The sequence below is a fragment of the Nomascus leucogenys genome, chromosome 19 (genome assembly GCF_006542625.1).
Source record: "Nomascus leucogenys isolate Asia chromosome 19, Asia_NLE_v1, whole genome shotgun sequence".
Lineage (NCBI taxonomy): Eukaryota > Metazoa > Chordata > Mammalia > Primates > Hylobatidae > Nomascus > Nomascus leucogenys.
In genome coordinates, this window is record NC_044399.1 from 29993128 (window position 1) to 30017653 (window position 24526).

Consider the following 24526-nt stretch of genomic DNA (forward strand, 5'->3'; position numbering starts at 1 on the left):
ATCACGAGGTCAGGAGATCGAGACCATCCTGGCTAACACGGTGAAACCCCGTCTCCACTAAAAATACAAAAAATTAGCTGGGCGTGGTGGCGGGTGCCTGTAGTCCTAGCTACTCAGGAGGCTGAGGCAGGAGAATGGTGTGAACCCGGGAGGCGGAGCTTGCAGTGAGCTGAGATTGCACCATTGCACTCCAGCCTGGGCGAAAGTCCAGCCTGGGCGAAAGAGCGAGATTCCGTCTCAAAAAAAAAAAAGAAAAACCAGCATGGGGCTGGGTGTGCAGGCCACACAAATGGTCACCACTCTGTTACTCAACTTTGCACGTTCTTCCTTCCTGACTTGGCCTTTCTCCCCAGAAGTGCCCCTTGCCCAGCCCCCTGCCCACTCAGGGCATGTACCCCACTTTCCAGCACCACTCTTTCCCAGAAGCTAGCAGCGGTCACCTACAGGAGTGGAGTGTACATCCAGGTCAATGATAGGGATTTGCTAAGCATGGGGGCAAGGGGTGCCCGGAGCATAGCTCCCATCCTCCTTGTCTTCCCTCCATTTCTGCCTCTCATGCATTCACTGGCTCCCCGTCTTGGTATGATTTGCTCTCAAATTCACTCACGGATATGTTTTCGTAGCCCATGCCTTCTCGGCCTCCTGCCTCTCTCCTCCGCATCTTAACCACCCTACATTTCTCAGTCTTCTCTGGCTTCCATTTTCCTCCCTCCCTTCTTTCCTTTCTTTCTTCTTCCTTCTTTCTTTCTTCAGCTTTTACTGAAGGCTTGCACAGTGCCAGGCCCTGTGAATTTCTTCATTTAATCCTTCTCGACCCCTGCAAGTCAGAGCCTTTACTATCTCCCCACTGTTCAAACGAGAGACTGGTGCACCCGGAGACGGTAACTTACCCAGGGTTTTGACTGCAGTAACTGGAAGGACTGGGATTGGAGCCATGCTCCTGCCCCTAGGCAGCACAGCTTGTTTCCCTGCCTGCCCTGCCTGCCTTCCCTTCCCTCCTCTTCCTCGTCACAAGCCTGGATCCTCCAAAAGACACATGGGTACAGGTTTCCTTTGCCTTTCAAACTCTGGTTCCTGGCTGCAGCCCAGCTCCCCCAGAGCTGGCAGTGGGGACGAGGGGGCGGACACCAGTAGGACCCTGCCAATGGATGGGACTCAGGAAGGGCTCAGTTTGGCTCTCACAGAAGAGGGGAGCCCAGCCCAGGGTTCTGATCCAGTGCCTGCCCCCGGGAGCTGTTAGCTGTGAGTGGCTCCCAGACACTGGGAAACCGTCCCTGAGTGGGTGGGAGGCACAGCCGAGGTGTGGGGACAGCCGCAGAGACACCAGCTACGCAGGTGACACTATCAGCTGTGCTCTCGGCTCAGCCGCTCTCTGACAAGTGTAAAGTGAGGGGGATTTCGGTGTCGGCAGAGAAAAGATGTCCTTTATGGAGCCGTGTTTTAAAAGGGATTTAAAGAGGGCCAGGAGGGAAGAGTGAAACCGGTGGCTGGAAATTAGGTTCTATTTTATTGAAAAATGCTAAAGGCTTTGGGGCTGTTTTTCCTGGAGAAGCGACTGCCTTCTAAGGCCAAAGGTCAGTTTAAAGAGGGCTGCTGGACCACCAAACCCCACTGAACAGGGATATTTAGGGCAGAAATTAGGACTAACCAGACATAAAACAGGCAACGGCCCTGTCCTCTGATTCTTTGCTTGTAAAGGCAGTGACTTAGACAAAATCAGAATTTCCAGACAGTGCTTGACACCTGACCTGGGAGACAGAAAATCCCATTTCTCACACCTCACCCCCAAAATTGGGGTTCAACAGGCCTGTGGGGAGCTCAGGAACCCTTATGTTTTTTAAATGCGTTCCAGTGATTCTGAAGCATCAACAGAAGTGAGGATAACTCAGCCAGCTCAGAGATTCTCACCTGGAGGCCATTTTGCCTCCCGGGGGACGTTTGGTGATGTCTGAAGATATTCTTGGTTGCTATAATCAGGAAGGGGGACGTGCGACTGGCATTTAATGGGTAAAGGCCAGGAATGCTGATAAGCATCCTAAAATGCACAGGCCAGCCCCCACAGTGAAGGATTATCCAGCCCCAAATGTCAATAGTGCTGAGGTTGGGAAGCCCTGGGTTGGAGGGTTGCAATGCTCCATCCCAGCTTTGAAGGCACTTGCCTGCCTGCCCATTATGGGGGCAGGGCAGGGGAGGAAGGTGGCTGTAGAGGGGACCTTGGGAAGAGTGTGGGATTACAAGAGGGAGGCACCTTCAAGGCAGGAAGAGGACCTGGGTTGCACTCTTCTTGGTGAATGCCCTGTGCGACTTTGGATCAGTCAGTCTCCCATCTCCTGGCCTCAGTCTGAAGGCAGCGGACTGGTGAAAGTGACCTTTCCTGGCCAGATGGGCAGATGGGAACTCCCTCCCCGCACTCACTCTGTCCTGGCCCTGCTGGGTCAGCTCCTCCAGATCTTCTCCTGCAGGGAGTGCACGGGAGATAAAGGAAGGTCTGCCTGCTGATGCAGCCGAAGTTGAGGAATGAGGCAGCCCAGAAAGAGCTCGAACAGCAGCCTCTTCCCAGAGTCAGCGAGCTGAGCTCACCCCGCCGAGGCTCCACCAGAGCCTCCCCAGGGCCGGCACCTCAGAGGCAGGAGGTAGAGCCAGGTCCTGGGCCCTGGAGAAGTGGGGTTCCTTTACCTTGGATGAGTGCAGGGACCAGGGGTAGAACAGCGTGGGGCTAAGTCCTGTGAGCTTTGGGGAACCCACACAGAGCAAGGCTACCCTTGCCCCACTAGGGGCTGCGACCACTGATCATGGGTCCTCAGCTCACCTTGTCACCAAGTGCAGATTGATGAGTGTGACAAGGAGGGGGAAGGGGCCTGCTCAGAACCCGCCACTGGGTAAGGGGTCTGAGTAAACCAAAGAGTTTCCTCCTCCTGGACAAGGGTTCTTCCTTCTTCCGTCGCCCAGCCTTGGCTGCCAGAAGGAGCCACTACATCACTCACATCAATGCAATGGAGACGCACAAGTGCAAGAAGCATGGCAGGAGGGCCAGGCTGTGTGAAGGGTGAACCAGAGATCTGGGCCAGGCAGTGAATTCTGGCCCCAAAGGAGGGATTTAGGCCCTCGCTATTCAAAGGGTGGTGAGGACCGGTCCAACTAGTCAAGTTTGCCAACCTACCAACAATTGGTTCCTGGTCTACAACTTGAGAAGTACAAAACTGGAGAGTAAGCATTTCATATGAATCCATCCCTGCGGTGACATCTGAGCATGTAGTCAAGACTCATCTCATCAAACAGGGTCTAGACCAATTCAGATGCTGTCAGACTTGCCAGGTGAATCACGTGGTGCAGGCTACACAGCAGGACCACATGCCAGTTGGCCACGGATTGGAAAAATCCATGTGGTCCTTCCCCACAGCTGGTTTGAGAGCCTGCTTTAGCTGGAGGACAGAGTGTGACGCCTGGCTCACCAGGGAAGGCCTGATGGAGGAGGCGGGTCTTGAGTGACAGTTGGGCTTAGTTTTGAGGGGAGTCCTGGGGTGGGACTCCCACCCATGAAAACAGCAGGTCTCACTGACCTTTGGTGGGAGCAGGCCCCTTGCAGCAGCACAGGCCTTTCCTCTTTCGTTCTGCATTGTGGTCGGTCCAGTAAAGAGGACACGAAGGTCCAGAGAGGTCGTGTGATTTGCCCAAGGTCACCCATCCAGGAAGTGGCAGAGTCAGCTCCAACCCCAGGCCTCCTGCCCTGTCAGTTTTAGGGACAGTGGTCCTTCCTCCAGGGTGCATGTGAGCCCCACCACTCCTAGGCCCCTACTGCATTTCACAGCCTTGCAGCAGCTTCCACAGTCAGGCCATGAGGCCCCAGCCATCAGAAGAGAAAAGACGCCCCAGGCTGCTTCCCCACATCGACTCACTGGGAGCTGGAGGGGTGGAATGCCAACGGACGGGATCTCACGAAGGTACCAGGAATGCCAGTGCTCTTGGCATCCCTGCCTTGCCTGGCTATTCCTGCCTCATGACCAGGAGAACCAGGACAGCACCAGGGAGGGAACCCCAGGATGCCACCAAGGCCGCCTCCCCAGTCCCCACCCCAGCGCCACAACTCCCTCTAGCAACATCTCCCACCATCCCTATCCAGAAATGCTCATGAAGCAAAATGCTGCCCTTGCGTGCACGTGGGCAACGCCCCCAGTGCTATGGGGACCGGAGGCGGAACACAGGGCAGTGCTGGAATCTTTTAATGTTCCTAAGCCACGCTGCCGCGTAGCCCTTGATAAACCATTGAGTCACAAATCCACACGCGGAGGCAGAGAGGGACCTATGTGTCTGGCTTGTCACTTGTGTCTTCTGTCGCCATAGCACTTCCACACTCAGACAGACGTTCATCGGGGAGTGGGAGCAGGGAGAGACCCTCCATTTTGTTCAGCATCTATTGTGCACCTACTGTGTGCACAGTTCTGGACTAAGTTCTGGGCACACAGAGGTTTTGTTGTTTTTTTGTTTTGTTTTGTTTTGTTTTGTAAGGGAATTTTTCTAGTCTGGGCAGAGCTCATAATCTACGGTGGGAACAAGGGCTCAGGTTAGATGTGGGTCACTAGGGGTCCATGTGGAATCTGGTTAGTAGGTGTTTTGAGCCCCCTGTGGGGGGACACATCAAAGAGCTGTAAGACCCCATGTTGCAGGACAGCCCAGGATCCACGATGAGCTAGAGGCTCACACCAGGGGATGGGATGAGGTGAGAACAAAGGAACAACCAGTGAGAGACAGATTTAGACTGGAGGGCTCCCTGGAGGAGGAGGTGGGGAGAGTTCAGGAAGACTTTGGTGGACATGACAGATGAAGATTGGCACAGAGAGACTTGGGGGCAGAAGCTCCTGTAAGAGAAGTGTCAGATATGTATATTCTGCTGGGTGGGGGGTGGCAGGGGAGGAAGGAGAACAGTGCGACTCAGGCAGAGGGCCAGGGGTGAGGAGCAAGAGATTAGGGGAGCGTCAGGTTCTTTCCCCTCTAGAAGGGGATGGGAGGACTCAGTAGGGTCACTTGTGTGGGCCTTAGTGCAAGAGCAGCTCAGTAAATGGCGCACCTGGCCAGTAAACAGTATACCTGCTTAAAAGAACCTGGGTGGCGTAGGCAAGGGACAGGAGCAGAGCTGGCACAAAGAGGAAGGGGAAGGGCGTGGCTCAGACCAAGACCAAGCCCAGGACGCAAGGACCAGCCTCCCTCCAAGGACCAGCCTTGCCCTACCTGTCTGGGAAGATGAAGGAGTGGCTGAGCCTCTCCGGCTCCCAGCCAGGCACCAGCAGCCAAAGGATGCCAGTGAGGCTGTCTAACCTGCTAGTCACTCACCCAGCTAAGCCCGTGGTCCCCGGGTGCCCAGCTGCTCCTCTGGAAGTCAGCCTCCAACCCTGGCCTTGAGGTGGCATCGCACACCTGCCGTGCAGGTCTGGCTGTGCTTAGAGGAGAGGAGAGGTGGTGACCATACAGTGGCTTCTGAGGGGGGTGGCAGGTGCGGGTGTTATGAACACTGCGAAGTAGCTCACTCGCCAGGGTCCCAGCGTGTGTGTGTGTGTCTGTGTGTGTGTGTGTGTGTGAGAGAGAGAGAGAGAGAAAGAGAAAGAGAGAGAGAAAAAAAATGCCCAATGAGAAACACATAGGCCCACAGAGGCAACAGAGCCTGTCCCTTCTGCACCCTGCTTCTGGGGAGGAAGAGCAGCCCTGGGGGTGGTGGAAGGGAGTGGGATCGTGACGGGAGCTCCTTTGGGGCATCCCTGTGCTCAAGGCTCTCCTGACAGCTGAGGATGGCTTCGGGCACCCAGGCACCAGGATGGGGATGGGTGGAGGAATTCTTGACAGAAACAGAGAGAAAGTTTCCAGGAGATGCCACCACTGGCCTCAGAACCCGGGCATAGGCTCTCTTGGACGCTAGGGAGAAAGTTAAAAGCAAGAATGACCAAGGCAGCCAGGCAGGTCTTTTCCTTCTCCCTCCCCTTTTGCTTCTCTCACTGTCTGTCTGTCTCTCTGCATCTTCTATAAGAATGAAATCATCCACCCTGAGTGAGCCCTTGGGCACCCTGCCAGGCCCGTGCTCTGAGTGCAGTCGGGTCCCCAGTGCAGGGGGCCTGGACCTGTAACGACTGTGCCTCAGATGGCGCTAGCCTCTCCTGAAGCCCTTCCCCCAGGGTGAAACCCCTCCTGGACCCGGTTTGTTTTTCCAGCCCACCCAGCCCAGCCCCTTGTCCCCGGGCCACACTCCTTTTCCCTGTCTCTGTGCACAGGCTCCCCGCCCAGCCCCTTTTCCCCCGGCCACACTCCTTTTCCCTGTCTCTGTGCACAGGCTCCCCACCCAGCCTGGTACCTCTGGCCTCTGTTGAGCTAGGAAGGACTTTCTAGAAATGAGCCCTTCACACACCTTGCCAAAGAGGCTGGGAAAACAGGGAGGGAGAGATGGAGGGATCACAGAGGGAGGGCACTCCCCACTGGAAATGGCAATGCTGCACCAATCACTTGTCCTAGCCTTTCACCCCGGGCAGGTGCCTTTCAGCTCTGTGGGCTTTGGTACTGACCGGGGATGATGACCAATATATTGTCCCAATTCTCCTAAAGCCCCTGACATCCCAGCACTCAAAGGTTCAACTGAGGTTCTCACTGTGCCTCCTGATAGCCCCCACTACCTCTTAAAACTCCAGTGGGTAGACTCTAAAGTATAGCGGTCAGTCTAGAACAAGCCCCGCCCCCCTGGTTCTGCAGCCACAAAGTGACTGGACCAGTCTAGCCAGTTTTTCCGGGCTCTGACCTAGGCGCACTGGCTCCCAACCAGACTGGCTGGGGCTTGGAAACCAGCTGACATGCGGAGGGGGGCAGGTGCACACCCCACAAATCCCATCTCAAAGCACCTCGCTCAGGCTGCTCTCTGGGCCCAGCAGTGCCAGGCGGGTGAGATGGACAAATTGCCTGTGCTTATAGGGCAGAAAGAACAGCCACAAACATCTTCGTTTGTCCCAGAAACAGTTTTATGGCTGCTGGGTGGACAGTTGCCAAAGAACATGTTTGGCTGAAGCATTTGAATCCGCAGTTCTACGTGAAGGGGACCCATCTTCCAGAGCCAGATTCTGACATGCCTGTTTCATGAAGTCCGCCTCCCTCCCTTCCTGCCATCCATTCAATTTTGTTGAAGTGGATATCATGTACTCAGAAAACAAGTGATTAAGAATCTGTTGTCTAATAGAATCCAGCTAGTTATTTTCAAAATGATTGTTTGCATCAGTGAGTGAATCATTTTGTATTATCCTCCCTACATATCTACTTTTACTGTCAGGTTTTTCCGTATCACAGATGTTCAGGTCTGTCCATGACCTTCAAGCTCAGCTGATGGCTGGTGGCTGATCCCTTTTCCCCAGGGACTGTGAAAAGTGCTCTGCGGCAGGAAGAGATTCTATACACCAAATACCCTTCCTCTACCCCCATCCCCTCACCACTCCTCCTTTTGATGGCCTTTCTTAGACTGAGGAAGTTGGTAAGATTTATTAAGTGACTACTATAGCTAATATTTATTATGCACTTACTGTGTGCCAGACACTGTGCAACTGTGCGTAATTTCACACCTGGCATCTCATGGTCATTATGATTATCCCATAAAGTAGGTATTATTTCCCCCGCTTTAGACAGATGAAGAAATTGAGGTGACTTGCCCACAGCTTCAGGGCAGAGTAAGGATTAAGCCCACATTTGCTTCATCTGCTGTTCCCACCCATACAAGAAGATGTTGACTGCCACATTGGGTGGGGTATAGTTGGCTATAGAGCAACAAGTCCAAAGACAAGCATTTTAAAAGGATGAAGGCTGGGCACGGTGGCTCACGCCTGTAACCCTACACTTTGGGAGGCTGAGGTGAGAGGATCCCTTGAGCCCGGGAGTTCGAGACCAGCCTGGGCAATACGGAAGACCTTCTAAAAAATTTAAAATAGCTAGGTGGTGATGCAGCCTAAGTCAGCTATCGGGAGGCTGGGGGAGGATCATGAGCCCAAGGTTGACGCGGTGAGTGTTCCAAGATCCAGCCTGGGCAATATGGCAAGACCCTGTCTCTACAAACAATTTTAAAATTAGCTAGGTGTGGTGATGCATGCCTATAGTCCCAGCTACTAGGGAGGCTGAGGTGGGAGGATCACTTGAGCCCACAAGGTTGACGCTGCAGTGAGCTGTGTTCACACCACAGCACTCCAGCCTGGGCAACAGAGTGAGACCCTGTCTCAAAAAAAAAAAAAAAAATTCCTAGGGACTCTGTTGACAGGGACCTCCCTGAATTTAGGTAGGCAAGAATCATTTGTAGCTAACAAATTCATTATTTGACTATTAAAACTGCAGCTGAAATCTCAACCTGGCCTTACCTTCAAACTGGGCTCACCCTTCTTTGGTTGATACCGTGAGCGGTTAGGGTAGAATCCGGGCTGGGAGAGATCACCCTATTCCCTCTTTTCACTGAGGAAGAAACGGCCCAGATCACTGTTAGTGACCTGCCCTCCTCCAGACACAGCAAAAGCACTGAAGTTTCACCGGCTGAGGCTCTACCCTCAAGGGATTCTCCAGATCACTGGGGTGCTGCACTGGCTGTCTGTTGTTTTCTCTTTTTTAATAGCCACAGTGGGCTTAAGGGGGGGTTCTAGTCCTTCCTGCATCAGAGATGGCTTTCTGCTAGGGTGGTCTGAGCATCTCTCAGCCTTGTTTTGACATGACATCTGCATCCGGTGGGAACAGAAACAGGTTCTTTCCAATTGTACAAAACCAAACGGAAGAAGCAACAATAAACCCATCCATGAAGTCGACAAACATTTGTTAAACACCTACTATGTGCAACGGATTGTGAGGCTCAGTGCCGTGAAGGGTAAAAGATGCAAAAAATGTATAATATATTGCATGTCCAAGAGCTGCTAGTTGCTGTTCCTGCATTAACTCATTTCTGCTGAGAGTAGCCACCTTGCAGCTTTTTCTGAAAGCAGACTGTGCCAGGCACTGTTCCAGGCACTTTCCATGTATTAATTCCTTTTGTCCTTACCTCAACCTCCTGAGTTAGGCATTTCCCCCATTTTATAGCTGGGGACACTGAAGCCCAGAGAGAGTACTTAGGTCCAAGTACCATGTTCCAAGGTCCCTCAGCTTGAGCAGAGCTGGGAAGGGGGAGTGCTGGGAATCCAATCGGTGGCACCCCCCTCTTTCTATGTGAGGTCATGTCCCTAAGGAGTATTTGAAAACACAGACCTTTCACAGAGACATGAGAGAAAACAGAGAATCCAGTCCAATATCCCTGTTTACAGACAGATAAACTGTGGCTCAGAGAGGGAAGGTGGCCTACCTGTCATCACACAGCTGATTGGAGGCAGAGCTGGGATCAGAGTCAGATTCACTGACTCCCAGGCTGATGGTCTTTCCTCTTCAATAGCTGCCAAAATTATCAGCCCGGCACCTAACTGCTTCCTTCTAGGCCACACGGGCACTTGGGGTGGTGGCACCTTTGACCCCCAAACTCCTTATGTGTGGCTGAACTCGGCTGGAGGTTGATGCTCTTGAGGAGCCAAATGTTAGAGAGGGTGAGAAATGGATTTTCCACTTGAGCTCGTCCTTACTGGCTCTGGGTGAGTGTTCAACTTTTCCATAATCTGCACACTTCTCTCTATGGTTGGTCATTTCAAATCCAAGGGGCTTGGCCTGGCTTTTGGCCCTTCCCTGTCTTTGCCCCCAGTCTGTGGCCAGGCCAGCAGTCCCACACGCCACAGCAGCCCACTGGCCCACCCTGGGCTCACTGTTTCGCGTTCCTCGTGCCTCCTGCCAACGCTCCCCTCGAAAACCTGGCTCCATATCGTTTAATCAAAGAAACAACTTGGAAATGGCCCAGATATGCACCGATATAGGGATGGCAAAGTCCATTCACTCACAGGCAACATGCAGACATTGACAGTCTCCTGCAGAGGCTCGGGAATAACGTGAAACAGACTTGGGCTGTGACACTGGGGAGAGAGCTGCCCAACGGCCACAGCTGTGCCCAGACAGGTGCTTGAGAAGGGGACCCGTGGGGGTTATTTTTTAAATGAATTATACAGCAGCCAGATTAAAAGAGTGAGGTTGCAATCATTTTCCATTCTGGTTTTCAAACTTTGCCTATTGCTGCTAAATTGGCTTATATAAGAATAACAATAGCAATAAAACCAGCTCCCTCCTGGGAGCTCACTCTCCTGTTAGAACCCATCCAGAGGCCTTGCCTTCTGCACCCCTCACAGACACTAGGACCCATGTTTACAGCCACACTCCATCTCCCTAAGAGGAGCTGCAGTGGGTGTGTGGTTGACTCCAAGTGCTCAGGCCCCTGCCCCTCCCTGGGGATAGAGACAATGTCTTGTCTGTCTTCTCCTGACTCATGGCCACTTGTACACACATCGTCTCTCCCCACTCACACACACACTTTCACACACCCTGTTTCTCCCCATTCACACACATTTTCCCCCAGGACTCTGTAACCGGTATAGTGTGAGGCCCACCATATAGGCCCCAGAGTGGACCCTTTCCCAACACTAGCTGACTTGTTGGGGACGGAGCTGGATTTGGGATTAACCCTAAATCCCCTAGATTTGTACTCTCATGCTGACAAAACTACCTGAGCTCCCATCTGGCTGAGCTCTAGAGTGAGATTTAAGTGGCTTAGAATATTTTCTGGTAATGGCCGGGCATGGTGGCTCATGCCTGTAATCCTAGCACTTTGGGAGGCCGAGGCTGGCTGATGGCTTGAGCCCAGGAGTTCGAGACCAGCCAGGACAATACGGGGAAACCCCATCTCCACAAAAAATACAAAGATTAGCTGGGTGTGGTGGTGCATGCCTGTGGTCCCAGCTATTCTAGAGGCTGCAGAGCCTAGGGAGGTTGAGGCTTCAGTGAGCCATGATCACGCCATTGCACTCCAACCTGGGTGACAGAGTGGGACCCTGTCTCGAAAAAAAAAAAAAAAAAGGATATTTTCTGGTAAAAGCAAACAAAACAAAGACTTTTATCAGAGTGTCTGGGTTTGAATTCTTTTTTTTTTTTCTTTTGAGACAGAGTCTCGCTCTGTCGCCCAGGCTGGAGTGCAGTGGCGTGATCTGGGATCACTGCAAGCTCCGCCTCCCGGGTTCACGCCATTCTCCTGCCTCAGCCTCTCCGAGTAGCTGGGACTACAGGCGCCCGCCACCACGCCCGGCTAATTTTTTTTTTGTTTGTTTGTTTTAGTAGAGACGGGGTTTCACCGTGGTCTCGATCTCCTGACCTCGTGATCCGCCTGCCTCGGCCTCCCAAAGTGCTGGGATTACAAGCGTGAGCCACCGCACCCAGCCTCTGGGTTTGAATTCTGACTTCACTACTCACTGGCTGTGTGACCTTGAACCAGTTACTTAGCCTCTCTGTGTCTCAGGAATAATTCCTACTTCCTAGGGCTGTTAGGAGGACTAAATGACTTAATATTTGCAAAGCAGGTAGAATAATGCCCAGTGAATTGTACATGCTACATAAATAAAAGAAGAAAAGCAACTATTTAATTGTAACCAACGTTTGAAACCAGCATTCGCTGGCCATTCACTCATTGCCCACATTCATCTGGAATTTATTGAATGTCTACTGAGTTTATTAGGCCAGGCATAAAGGGCAAACACCCCACCATCTAGTAGGAACAACGGAAATAAAAAGACTTTTTTAAGGAAAACATGATCATTCTAAACAGAGATTTGCACACAATTCTATGAAAGGCCAGAAAAAGAACATTGATCTATTTCCGTGTAAACCTGAAAAAAAAAAAAAAAAAAAAAGAAAAGAAAAAAGAAAAGAAAACACCTGCAGTTCAATCCTTTGAATCCATTTAAAAGACTGAATTTTGTCTAACTGGTTTGTGCATTTAGACCAGGCTTCGGTACACGCGAGCCTTTTGGAAAATATTCCCATTCAGTGCCATCTATTCGACCTCTCTGGATGTTTTTCTTCTACCTTCCTCACCTGTCTGTCTCCTCGAACGCCCAGAAAATAATCTGTGAGTTCATCCCTAGCCCTCAGGTAACGGATGGGGGAGAGGAAGTGGATTCAATAAGACCAACCCTCGGTCATTTTAAGAATCAATTTATAAATATTTGGGGAGGGGCAGGATTAGAGAAAAATCTCATTAACTTGTAACGTCTCAACTAAGGAAGCAGCAGCTGCTGCATTTAAAAATCTTGGTGGTTTAACTCAAACCACTTGGTAAGCCGGTATACGTACAGTTGGTTTAATAACTGATGGAAAAATGAAATTCCGCCAATCCGCACCCCTCCCCCAAATCCACCGAAGTCTCTTGAATGTAATCGCTCTGAATGCCCTGAGCCGGGTCAAGCTGGTGTCTATGTTTGTGGCTGGAGCGGACCCTGCGGAGTCCCGAGCCCCGGGTGAGGCGATGCCCGCGACGCGGGGTGTCCCGGCAGCAGCGCAGAGGCCCACCCGCCTCTCCCGCCGGCTGCAGCTGGCGCGCCTATACTCTGCAAGACCAAAACGCTTTGGAAAGCGCTCGGGGCTGCAAATGACGCCTGGAACGAGCGGCGGGCCGGACTGCCGGCCTCCCGGCCCTTCCCTGGCTCACACAACCCGCGGGCCGCCCCCGCCGCCCACGAACTTCAGCTGGCAGACGCTGGACGTGCGGTCTGGCGACTTTCCTAAACTCCAGCGCCTGATCCGCGTCGCAGGGTCGGCCGCGCAGCGCAGGGATCGCGGGTGCCCAGGCTCGAAGAGCGAGCGTCGCGCTCCCGGCCGCGGTCGGGGAACAGGAACTGCCGCCGGAGGCACCGTCTCCTCCCCCGAGACTGCGATATTGATCAAGGGCTCAGAGGCGCGGGCGGCATTCATCTCCCCGGACTCGCAGCTCGCCGCGGAGGGGAAGGGGCGGGACGCGCTCCCAGGACTCGGGCGGGGGTGTGCGGAGTCGGGGAGCTGTGCGGGGGCGCTGGGGCGAGGTGGAAACCCCGCTTCAGAGCCTCCCGTCCCGGGGCCGAGGTCTGCAGGAAGGGCGTGGGAGGTGGAACCTCCCCTTCCCCTAGGCGTCTGCCCCAAAGCCTAGAGCGATTCTTGGCGCGCGGCCGGCTACCCAGGTGGGCGGACCCCCTCCTCCAACATCCCGGCGGCTTCGCCACGATTTCTTTTCTCACCTGTCTCCCCCTGCCTACCCAACCCTGGCTCCAAAGGGCCAGAGAGTTAGGCTGCCCCGGAGCCCAGCCTTCCCGGACCTGAGCACCGCTCTCCCAGCGCCCCCGCCCCCATCACACCCACAGCCCAGCCCCGTCCCGCGTCCGCCAGGGGCCGGGGGCGCCAGCGCTCGAGGGCTGGCCGGCGAGCTCTTACCTTGACGAGCCGGAGCTGCGGGTGCCGTCCCATCCTCGGGCTCGCTCGGCTACCGTCCTGAATGCCCGGGTCCTACGGACATCCCAGAGGGGCCGGCGGGCGGCTGCAGGCTCGGGCGGCACGGGGTGGGCGGCCGGGCTCCTCGGTCGCTGCCCGGTGAGGAGGTGCCCGGCTCGGCGCTCCCCGGCCCCGTGGCCCGGCCCGGCCCGGCCCGGCTCTCGCTCGCCCCTTCCCGGGGAAGTCTGGCCGCCGTTTCCCGACGCAGCCCGGCCCGCGGCCGCCTCTTGCCAGCCTCGCCCCCGCCGCCTCCCCCACGGTCCGCGCCGCTCCTCTCCTCGGCTCCCCGCCCCCTCGCCCAGCTCGTCCCCTCCCCTTCCTCCCCCTCCCTCTCCCCTCCGCTCCCCTTCGGTCCCTCCTCCGCGCCTCGCCCCTCGGCTCCCTCCCAGCTCCTCGCCTCCTCCGTTCCCTCCCCTTCCCCTGGCCCGCTCTCTGCGCCCCGCCGCCAGGATCCCCTTTCCCTGCGCCCGGGGTTTGCGGCAGTCCTCAGGGCGCGCTGGCAGCAGTGGCGGCCGCCGCAGCCCGGGTAGAAGCCGGGGATGGGGGAAGGGGGCCGCGGTAGAGGATCAGCCTCCCGCCTGGCCGATGTCGGGGCCTGGGAAGTCCAAGGGATCTGGGGGGACTTGGGCCGGGGTGCTCAGGTGAATTTATGAGGGCGAGGCTATTGGGGGCTAGGGAACAGGGCGGTCCCTACTGAGCGGAGCCGCCACGGAACCCAGTGAGGCTGCGACCTGCGTTTGGGCAGTTCCCGCCCTGCGGCTGGCTAGGAGGAGCTCCTCACCGCCCCCATTCCAGCCGCGCCGGGCGCTGGGCCCGACCCCCAGCACCTTTGGCACCGATGTGTCTGGTGCGCGCTGAGACGCGAACGCTCTGCAAGATGAGTCCTTATTCATTCGTTCGTTCCTCCCTTCATTCGTTCATCTTACAAACTGAGTGCCTGGCCACTTTGGTTCAGGCAAGAGGCTGGATCTGGGAATCCTTTGGACCTGGGAGCCCCGGGATGAAAGGGAGACGGCGGTGCCCTGCAGGACAAGCGGGCACTGAACGCTGCCCAGGGGAAAGCCGGGCGCGCATTGCGTTGCAGCGCGGCGAAAGCGGCTAGGAGCCCGCGGGCAGGGCGTGGGGAGGACACAGCGCCCCCTCCCGGCCAGCCGAGCCCTCTGGGCAGCGGTGGGCCTCCCCGCCAGACCCCGGGGCCGTCTTCTGAATTGGCTTCGGAGCTCCCCATCCCAGGAAGCAACTCCCAGCCCTTCCAGATGAACAGAACTTTTGACTTCCTCTTCACTCTTCCTCTCTCCTACCAGAGCTGAAAAGGCAGAAACTGGGAGGTAGAGAAATCTTCACTCCACCCGTACAGCCTAGGCCGCCTGGCCAATGCAGCCCCTATTGGGTACACCAGAGCACCTGGGGCGGCGGGCAGTCAGCTTTGAAATCAAACTGAACCCACCTGCCCTGCACCCTGTGCCCTGCCGTGCCCACCCTACTCCTCCCTCCTGCCCTCTTCTCAGCACACTGGGCAAGAGCCAGCGTGTTCATTGGTCCACTGGCCTTCATTTGGAGCTGGAGTTATTTTAGAAGATCATAAGATCCAACACACACAGTTTACTGGTGAGAAAATGGAGGCACACAGAGGGTAAGCCTAGTCCTCCCTCTCCTGATTCCCAGCTCACAGTGCCTGGAGGGCTGGGCCCTAAGGGGGCCTGGGACACTGAAGTGGGGAGGGGCATTGCCCGGGAAGCCAGCTGCTCACATGGCTTATCCACACACCTGGCACTTTCTAGGTGAAGCACACAGTCCCGAGTGTTGCAAAACCCCCATTAGGTTAGTGCTCCGGAGCCGGCTGTGACGAGTTGGGCCCTGACTTGCCCCAGCCAACCCCAGAAGGGATGGACATGCTAAGCAGATGGACAACTAACTGTTACCAACAACGGTTAAGTGCGGGGCAGTCTGATGTCGTGCAGGTTCTGGAGGCAGATGGCCTGAGTTTGAATCTTGGCTTTTCCACTTACAAGCTGTATAAACTTGGAGACTTATTTAACAATGCCTCAATTTTCTCATCTATAAAATCGGGGTAGAAAAGCTACTTCTGAGGGTGGTTGGGGAGTTTGAAGGAGCTGGTATTTGTAAAGAGCTTGGAACGGAGCCTGGCACATAAGCAAGAGCTTAATGAAGGTTAGCTGTAGTCACCAGTACTATCATCATCACCATTATCACGATGGAGTGGACTGGATGCTCAAGTGTGAGGGGCCACTTGGTCCCACCCTCCAGGCAATTCTTTGTGGGGAGCAGAATTCTTGATCAGAAATTCACCAGCAGCAGTAGGCTGTGGAATCAGAGGAGAAGAAGCCGGTTGGTCCTCTGGTAGCTTTGCCCAGGCCCAGCCAATGCCTCGCTCCCTCCCTGGTCCCACCTTGGAGCACACTCTCTAAGGACTAGACGGCTCCAGCTTCTGTGTTTCTCTCTGCTTAATAAACACCATCAAATTTTGCCTCTCTGAGCCCCATTATCCTCCCCTTGACATGATCTTTAAATATGCTAATGCCATTGATTGGACTGCAATCAAGTCTTGCTCTTCCTGACTTTTTTGCCCAGGAGTCAGACCTTCTCGCTTTCTGAAGTGGCGTCTACAGATAGCTCATTTCATCCTGTCTGTGTTGATTTCACTGACTTAACCTCCACCCCACCACATCCCGCTGACGGACAGGTGGGGGGAGGGAGGCTTCTGCCTAATTCCTCGACCTACTTATTTATAGTTTTGGCCTTGGTAGCCTTGGGGGGTTATGAAAGTTTGGCGTTTAACATTCCTTCTGTAAAAAGGTTCAATATCCCCTTTCATTTGTCCTGAAACTACTTCCTTTCACCTTCAAGGGCCTGGCTCTCATCTGCTGGGCTTGGTGAAGACGCTAGTGTCTGCCCTGTCCCTCCCTCCTACACCCTTCCTCCCCTCAGCCCCAGCCAGAGCAGCCTCTGCACACCCTCCTCAGGATAGGCTCCTACTCCATTCCAGCATTCTTTTCCCAGCATGGCCTTTTCCAAACTCTCTTCTCATCCCATCCCTCCCTTGCCTTCTCACCCCTTCCTGTCCAGCCAGCAGCAGAATCAGCTTTCATTCATTTAATCTGCCAGATTTGGAAGAAAGGAGAAATGTGAGGATCTCAAACAGGAATAAAAGACAATCACATGTCCTTCCAAACAGTAGGAGAGACAGATTTGATGTAATGATGGGTGAGACCCAGGGAGGCAGGGCTGAATAGGCACTCCCCGCCTGTGGGGTTCCACTGGCTTAACCATCCCGGGGAGGTTGCTGGTCTGGAACCATGCTTCTCAGACAACTGTGGCAAAGAACTGGTTCCGTATTTTAAAATTTCTAATCTGTCACAGGCCAATGCGATTGCAAAACACTGCGGGAATGAATTATTAGAAAAATGCAATAAAAGGCCAGATGTGGTGGCTCATGCCTGTAATCCCAGTACTTTGGGAGGCCAAGGCAGGTGGATCACTTGAGGTCAGGAGTTTGAGACTAGCTGGGCCAACATGGTGTAACCCTATCCCTACTAAAAATACAAAAATTAGCCGGGCGTGGTGGCATGAACCTGTAATCCCAGCTGCTTAGGAGGCTGAGGCAGGAGACTGGCTGGAACCTGGGAGGAGGAGGTTGCAGTGAACCCAGATCCTGCCACAGCACTCCAGCCTGGGCAACAGAGTGAGACTCAGTCAAAAAAAAAAAAAAAGAAAGAAAGAAAGAAAGAAAGAAAGAAAGAAAGAAAGACAGACAAAATGAAAGCCCTGTTTTAAACACTAGCACATCAAATGGACATAAAACTATTCTGTCTAATGGCTTAAAAATGTCAAAATGTAGCTAGGTGCAGTGGCTCACACCTGTAATCCCAGCACTTTGGGAGGCTGAGGCAGGTGGATCACCTGAAGTCAGGAGTTTGAGACCAGCCACCGCACCTGACCCAGCCTCACCAGACTCCCCTCATGCAGTTGCCTCTTGTGTGCCTCTGCCTTGGAATGCCCCTCCCCATTATGCCTTCTTCAAGGCTCATAACAAACATCACCTCCTGCATACAGCTTTCCAGAACCCGAGAAGTTAGCATGAATGTTTCCGTTGAGTCCCTTGACACTCTGCCAGTGATGTGGCTAAGGCATGAGCTGTGGATCAAAGTGCTTGGGTCACCACCTCTGCCCTACCACTGCTCTCTAGGACCTTGGGGAGTTGCTTAACTTCAATAAGCCTCAGTTCCCCCTGAAAAATAGGATGATAGCAATAGTTATGGAGATTAAATATGAGCTATGGGTCAGGTGCCATGGCTCACGCCTATAATCCCAGCACTTTGGGAGGCCCAGGCAGGCAGATCACCTGAGGTTGGGAGTTCGAGACCAGCCTGACCAACATGGAGAAACCCCATCTCTACTAAAAATATAAAATTAGCCGGGCATGGTGGCGCATGCCTGTTATCCCAGCTACTTGGGAGGCTGAGGCAGGAGAATCGCTTGAACCCAGGAGGCGTAGGTTGCAGTGCGCTGAGATCACGCCATTGCACACCAGCCTGGGTGACAAGAGCAAAACTCCCTCTCCAAAAAAAAAAAAAAAAAAAAAAAAGTCTAAATGCTTATTCTCTATTTCTGCACTTACCTGGTCATAAACTGGCAACACAGTTTGCAGACAGGTGCCGGTCTGTAGATCATGCTTGGAGTAGCACTGGTCTGGAATTTTTGTGAAGTATGAGGCTAGGAAAGTGGCCTCTTTAAAATCCCATGAACATTGGGGGATATTGTGTTAATTACTCCATTCATCTGTGCATTCATTCAACAAACATTTAATGAGGAGCAACTAGGTACCAGTCACTGTTGGACACTGAAGCTAATAAAGACAAATATAACAGGGTCCTGGCCCTCAAGATGTTCACAGGCTGGAATGGGAAGCAGCCACTTTGATAAATAATTAAGAGCTAGTGAAATTAGGTCAACAATAGACCAGGCACTGCGGGTGTGGAGGCAGGAATACTAATTCTGCCTGAGACCAACGGGGAAGACTCTACCAAGGAGGGGATGCTTGTGCTGGGGTTTGGAGGCAAAGAGGCAGGTGTTTAATCCCATGTGGCCAACTGGCATTTGATAGAGGACTTAAAATACGTAAAGTGCTTAGCGCAGTGCCTGGCACACAGTAAATGCTTCAAATGTTTGCTATTTTTATTATTCAATATTATGAATGATCGTCATTGTCATTGTTACTATTCACCTAGATCTGCCTGGCCCTGTGCTTAGTTTGGCATGGGGTTGTGGAGGTCACAATAGGTAATTCAGTTGGGGAAAGAGGTGATCTGGCTTTGAGCCCACCCCGTTTGTCAGAGGAAAGATTTTTCTGGAAGAGGTGGGTTGGGAGCTGGGTATTGAAGGAAGTGGGTATGGACATGTGAGAGAGGGAGACTTTCAAGGCGGGAGGGTCGCTTAGAGACAGAGCCCAGGGAACAAGTATAGGGCAGGGGAGGGGGCTGGTCTGATGGGAACAGGAGATGGGATGAGGCTGGGGGGTTGCAGGGGAGGGGCTGTGGGTTTTCAGGCCTTTGGATAAGGGATGTGATGTTCTACATTCTCTCACTTAGAACAACAGATAATAACAATAAGTAAGATTTGTCTTGCAATTTGCACCTATGTAGCTCCTTCACAAACATTTTCCCATTTAATTCTTTTAATAACCCCAGGAAGGAGGTATTAACAGCCTCACTTTACAGATGAGAAGGCTGAGCTCAGAGGTCGGTACGTCTGAGCCCAAGGTCACACAGCTGGCTTTGGCACAGACAGGATCGGAGCCTCATGTCCCCAACTCCCACTCCAGATATTTTCCAGTGTACCATGGAGAGGTGACCTGAGCCTAGCCCTCTGGTGAGCTGGGGTATCACCTATAGGAGGCCCCGGCTCCAGGAAAATGATGCTCTGGGGCTAGTCTTCCCTTTTTGCTTTTCCCGGTGGATGGGCTAAAGGGGGGAGTGGAGACAAGCCAAAGGACAGAGGTTGGCAGTGACAACAGGTGGGGGCTACAGAGGGCTCCTCCTTCTCCCTCCATGTCTGACTCTGTACCACTCAAGGGTGAGTGAACTTACCCTGGGCACAATTACCATATTTTGCATTTATTAAGTGTGGCCAAGAGGGCCACTGAAGTTTGTTGCTTTTCTTTTTTTAAGAACATTTTTGGCTGGGTGTAGTGGCTCATGCCTGTAATCCCAGCACTTTGGGAGGCCAAGGCGGGCAGATCATGAGGTCAGGAGATTGAGACCATCCTGGCTAACATGGTGAAACCCCATCTCTACTAAAAATACAAAAAATTAGCCGGGCGTGGTGGTGGGCGCCTGTAGTCCCAGCTACTTGGGAGGCTGAGGCAGGAGAATGGCGTGAACCCAGGAGGCAGAGGCTGCAGTGAGCTGAGATTGTGCCACTGCACTCCAGCCTGGGCGACAGAGCAAGACTCTGTCTCAAAAAACAAACAAACGAGAAAACAAAAAAAAACACTTTTTAAAGGTGAATTTGAAATAAGAAGAGTTGGGCGAATGAGAAGGCATCTTGGAAGTGAAAACACATCATAGATGTCAGCCAGAAGATCAGCATGGAAAGGACCTGCACACATCCACTTATCTTTACAGAGAAGTTGCATCCCTCCAGCCCAGACCAGTGGCTCTCTCCAGGGGGGACGTTTCACAATATCCAAAGACATTTTGGGTTGTCATAGCTGACGGAGTGCTACTGGCATTTGGTGGGTAGAGGCTGTGGTCCAGCTAAACATCCTACAGTGCACAAGACAGCACTCACGACACAGAATTATCTGGCCCAAAATATCCATGTGCTGAGGTTGAGGAATCCCGGCCTTGTCAACAGTGTGGCACCATGGACAGCAGAAATGCAGCTCCTCCGTGAGGTTGTGATCCAGACCCATCCTGTCTGAAGAGGCTAGGGTCCGCCACTCTGCATTTCCTGAACTCCATCATTTCTAGAGCACTGGGGCCATGGGAAGGCACTGGGGTGATAGCTGTGGTGAAGCATCAGCTGGTAGTCAGGCAAGCTAGGACTTGAGACTCTGGGCTTTCAGTGTGGATGTTCCTCACCCTGCCCTCCCCTCATCTCTACTACAGGTATAGGTTGTCCCTTTTTTCCCTCTTCGTAAAATCCCACTTTAGAGCTAGAAAGGGCTTTGGTAGAAACCAGCTGCTCTAATAGGTGAGGTGCTATTTTTCCATTTTACAGATAGGTATATTGAAATCTAGAGGTTAAATACACAAGGTATGTGCTTAGCTGATCCCCCAAGAGCTTCGAGCTCCCAGAGGGCAGAGACTGCTTTCCAGTCATCGCTGCAGTCCCAGCCTCTGGCAAAGTTGTATCTCAGCAGATGCCAAACGAAATGTTTTTGGTTAATGGTCACTTTTATCAGCGGTTTAGGCCCCAGGCTCCTGCCTCCAGGGCAGCGCACTCTCTGAGCACCATCCTCTTCTGAGTCCTGCTCACTACAGCGAGGCACCCCCCTTTTCTGGGATTCAAGGCCACCCTGTCCTGGATGGGAACAGCCCCCTACCCGACCCCAGTCAGGCAGCTATAGCCTCCTGGTGGGAAGACGCAGTGGCAGCCTCACCCAGCCCTTCACTCCTTCCCTCCCCTCCTTTTCTCTCTGGCTTCACAAAGGGCTCAGGGCAGGACACATCTCCCCTCCAGGCTCTTGGGAGTGTCTTCACTGCCCCCGAGGAAGCCCATGCAAATGGCCACCCTGACCTTCAGTGGCAACTTCTAACTCACAGAGCAAGACAAAGAGAGACCAAAGAGATATATCAACCAGCCACAACATGTTATGTGGATATTTGGACTCTGACTCTTTTAACAGATTTTAAAAAACAACCAAAAACCTATAAACAGACAATTGGAAATATGAACTCTATTAGATATTTGATGATTTCAGGAATGGTTGTTAATTTTTAAAAGTGTAATGATGACATTGTGGTTATATATTTAAAATGAGTCATTATCTTTTAGAGATACAGACTGAAATATTTATAGATGAAATGACATGATGTCCAGAATTTGCTGAATAATACAGGAAAGGAGGAAGCAGGTGAGGATATTGATGAAATAAGATTGGCTGTGAGTTGTTAATTGTGGAATCCAAGTGATGGGCACATGGAGAGTTTATAATATTTTGCCTATTTTTATATGCATTTAAAAATCCTACAGCCTGTGAGAGCTGCCTGGGACCACTCAGGGAGCACACAGACTATGGTGTCCAAACCGTTTTCTGTGGAACCCAAGATTCCAAAAAGATGCCTTAGGACTGGTGCTGAAGGTTGGGTGCAGGGAGGGGGTGGTGAAGGGGAGCCCAGGGAGGGGGCTGTGGGGGTGCACTTCTGTTTCAACCAGTTTTATATAGTGGAGTTCTACAGGAGATCTCAATTTAGGAGAAAGGTTCTGCTCAGAAGAGGAAGCGATTTTCCAAAGACCATGTGTGTGGGGGCAGCGCAGAGCCGAGCCCAGGCTCCCAGCTCTCAGCCTCCCTGGCTCTGGACCACACTGCCTTCCCAGGGCATGGCTGCCGCCCCAGGGCCCCTGCCAGACTCAGAGGACCTGCAGTCTAAGTCTGGTAAGCCACAGCAGGATGGGGCTGGGCCACCTGGGGCTCTGCCCTAGGTGGCTGAGGGGGCATCTGCCTCCCTTGGGCCACCCATTGCTCAATTTTCACAGCCAGGCCTGTGGCTCAGAGCCAGCTTTGGCATTGCTGCCTGCCATCTGGCCAGGCCCCAGTGGCTCAGCTGGATGGGGGCCAGCACCTTCCAGGCATGCCTGAGCCAGGGAAGTGCTGACCAGGGATCAGCCCACTGGCTACACAGCAGCAGCTCATTCCAGAAGAGGAAGGCTTCATGCGCACCCCTTCCCGAGTCCCTCCTTCATGAGAGGACTGGTCTGAGCCTGGCTAGATGGTTCTGTTCCCATGGGGTTGGGGCAAGGGGGTGATAATGGCTCAGGTTATGGTTCCCACCTGCAGGCCAGCTGCAGGAGGAGCACAGAGGGCTCCTAAGTCATGTGGCGAGGAGGGGAGGGAAAGGAGGTGTTACCTGGGAGACGGGGATTCATTAGCTGCATACAGCCTGGTAGAACTTGTGAGGACACAGAGGGAGGATGGGCGTCAGTCCATGGTGAAGGAAGTAGGTGGCTATGCTGGGGATCTCCCATTCCCCTCCACATCCACCCTTCACCCTCCCCATCTGCTCTGTGCTCAGGGCTGTCTAAGGCCTCCGTCACCTTCCCACTCTGGCTGGGCTCAGCCAATAGGAAGCCCAGGCTGCAGCAAGGAGGGTGAGGTTGGGTACTTATCCCTCCAACTCTTTCCCTGTGGGTTGGCCATGGGCTGGCTGTGTCCCTCGACTGAGGTCCTTGCGGCTCCTGTGGCAGCCTCTCTCCATGGCTCTTCTACCGGGTCTGGTAACCTCTCCCTCCCCTTTTCCTTTTGGACCTATCCATGGTCACAGCCGAGTTCCCACTGGCCTCAAGATGTTGCACGTTCCCTCGAGGTCTCCCCACCCTGTGCACATATTTGTAAATAGTCCCTGTAACAAGACCTTCTCAAATTATCCAGATACTAGTGGGCTTGGGCCATCGCTTCCCGCTAAGACCTTGGCGACTGCAGGCTGCTTGGGAGCTGAGTTTGCAAGTGCTAGTGCATGATGAGGCTTTCCTTGCCTGTGATTCCAGCAAACTGGAGGGATGGGGAGGCCACCCCAGGGGGCCTGATCGGATAGTCCCAAGGCAAGAGGGTGAAGGTAGGATGGGAGTCACCCCAAATAAATGAGCAGAGACCCCCGTGGAGGAAATCCAAGTGGAGGACTTATTGATAGGGGTGTCACAGAGGAGACCTGGGAGTCTCCCCTCACGGGAAGGATGCTGTTATGGGGTGAAAGAGGCAGGAGGCAGAGAGGCTCAAGGAAGAAAAGCAGCAAAGGTGGAGCTCTGGCCATGGCTCTCCAGCCGTGCCAACCATACAGAGGGGGAGTGGTGTGGTGCAGACTCCAGAGGTGCATCCACGCAGGCTGCAGAAGGAACATGTTCTCTGGAGTTTAACAGCACTGGGGGCCCTGAGCCTCTGGCTGCTGTATTCCCATGGTGACTCTCCCTGGCTGGAACAGAATCTCTGTCCACCCCTCCTTCCCAGCCTTGCTCCGGGTCCTCCTGCTGGGAGTCAGAGTGAATCCTGCACATTCCCAAGCCCCCTGCCCTGGGGCTTTTCCTCAAGCTCTGCCTGGAGTACCCTTCCTTCGTTCTCTCCTGGATTGTCACACACTCCAGGCCCCTCACTCTCATGCATCACTTCCCACCTTTTTTAGGGTTGTGTCCCCAAATCTGCCTGCCAGATCTGACCCAGCCATCCCCTTGCTGTGTGGCCTTGGGCACATCATGTCTTCTCTCTGGATCTCAGTTTCCTGGTCTGTGAAATAGTAGTGGTGCTGAGAGGTAATTAGGGGACCTCTCCTGTCCCTTTCAGACTTGGATGAATCCATGGACCTATAGAATATAGAATCTTTGTCCTATTAATAAAAGATGAAAGATGCATGCTTCTCTCCTTCATCTTTGTGTTCTCCACAGCATCCTGTAGAGGGCCCCACCAGAAGGACTGGATGGATGGTAAATCTCTCTAGAGTGACCAGGGGCCATTCATTCCTTGGCCCTAATGTGTCCAGAGTTTGTTCCTTCCAGTGGGTTCGTGGTGTCGCTGACTTCAAGAATGAAGCCGCGAACCTTCGCGGTGAGTGTTACAGCTCTTAACGGTGGCACAGACCCAAAAATAGTGAGCAGCAGCAAGATTTATCATGAAGAGTGGAAGAGCGAAAGAAGGAAGCTTCCACAGTGTGGAAGGAGACCTGAGCTGGTTGCCACTACTGGCTGGTGGCAGGGAGGGATTGGGGGCAGGGGGAGGTGACCAGCTTTTATTCCCTTATTTGTCCCGGCCCCTGTCCTGCTAATTGGTTCATTTTACAGAGTGCTGATTGGTCCATTTTACAAACCTCTAGCTAGCTACAGAGCACCGATTGGTGCATTTTTACAGAGCACTGATTGGTGCATTTTACAAACCTCTTATAAGACA

The 24526-nt window shown here is 53.4% G+C and overlaps 1 protein-coding gene across 7 annotated transcripts in view; it reads right to left on the reverse strand.

Annotated features, from left to right (window-relative positions):
* The window catches only part of CRHR1 (corticotropin releasing hormone receptor 1), a 52553-nt gene extending 38860 nt beyond the window's left edge, over nucleotides 1–13693 (reverse strand). For 4 of the 7 annotated variants that reach the window (XM_030799602.1, XM_030799601.1, XM_030799605.1 and 1 more), the window contains exon 1: nucleotides 13354–13693. In XM_030799602.1, the coding sequence (XP_030655462.1) occupies nucleotides 13354–13386 (33 nt within the window). In that variant the 5' untranslated portion in view covers nucleotides 13387–13693. The remainder of the gene's footprint in view (nucleotides 1–13353) is intronic. The other 3 variants (XM_030799603.1, XM_030799606.1, XM_030799609.1) reach the window with 3 other exon arrangements.
* Between the last annotated feature and the right edge of the window lie 10833 nt (nucleotides 13694–24526).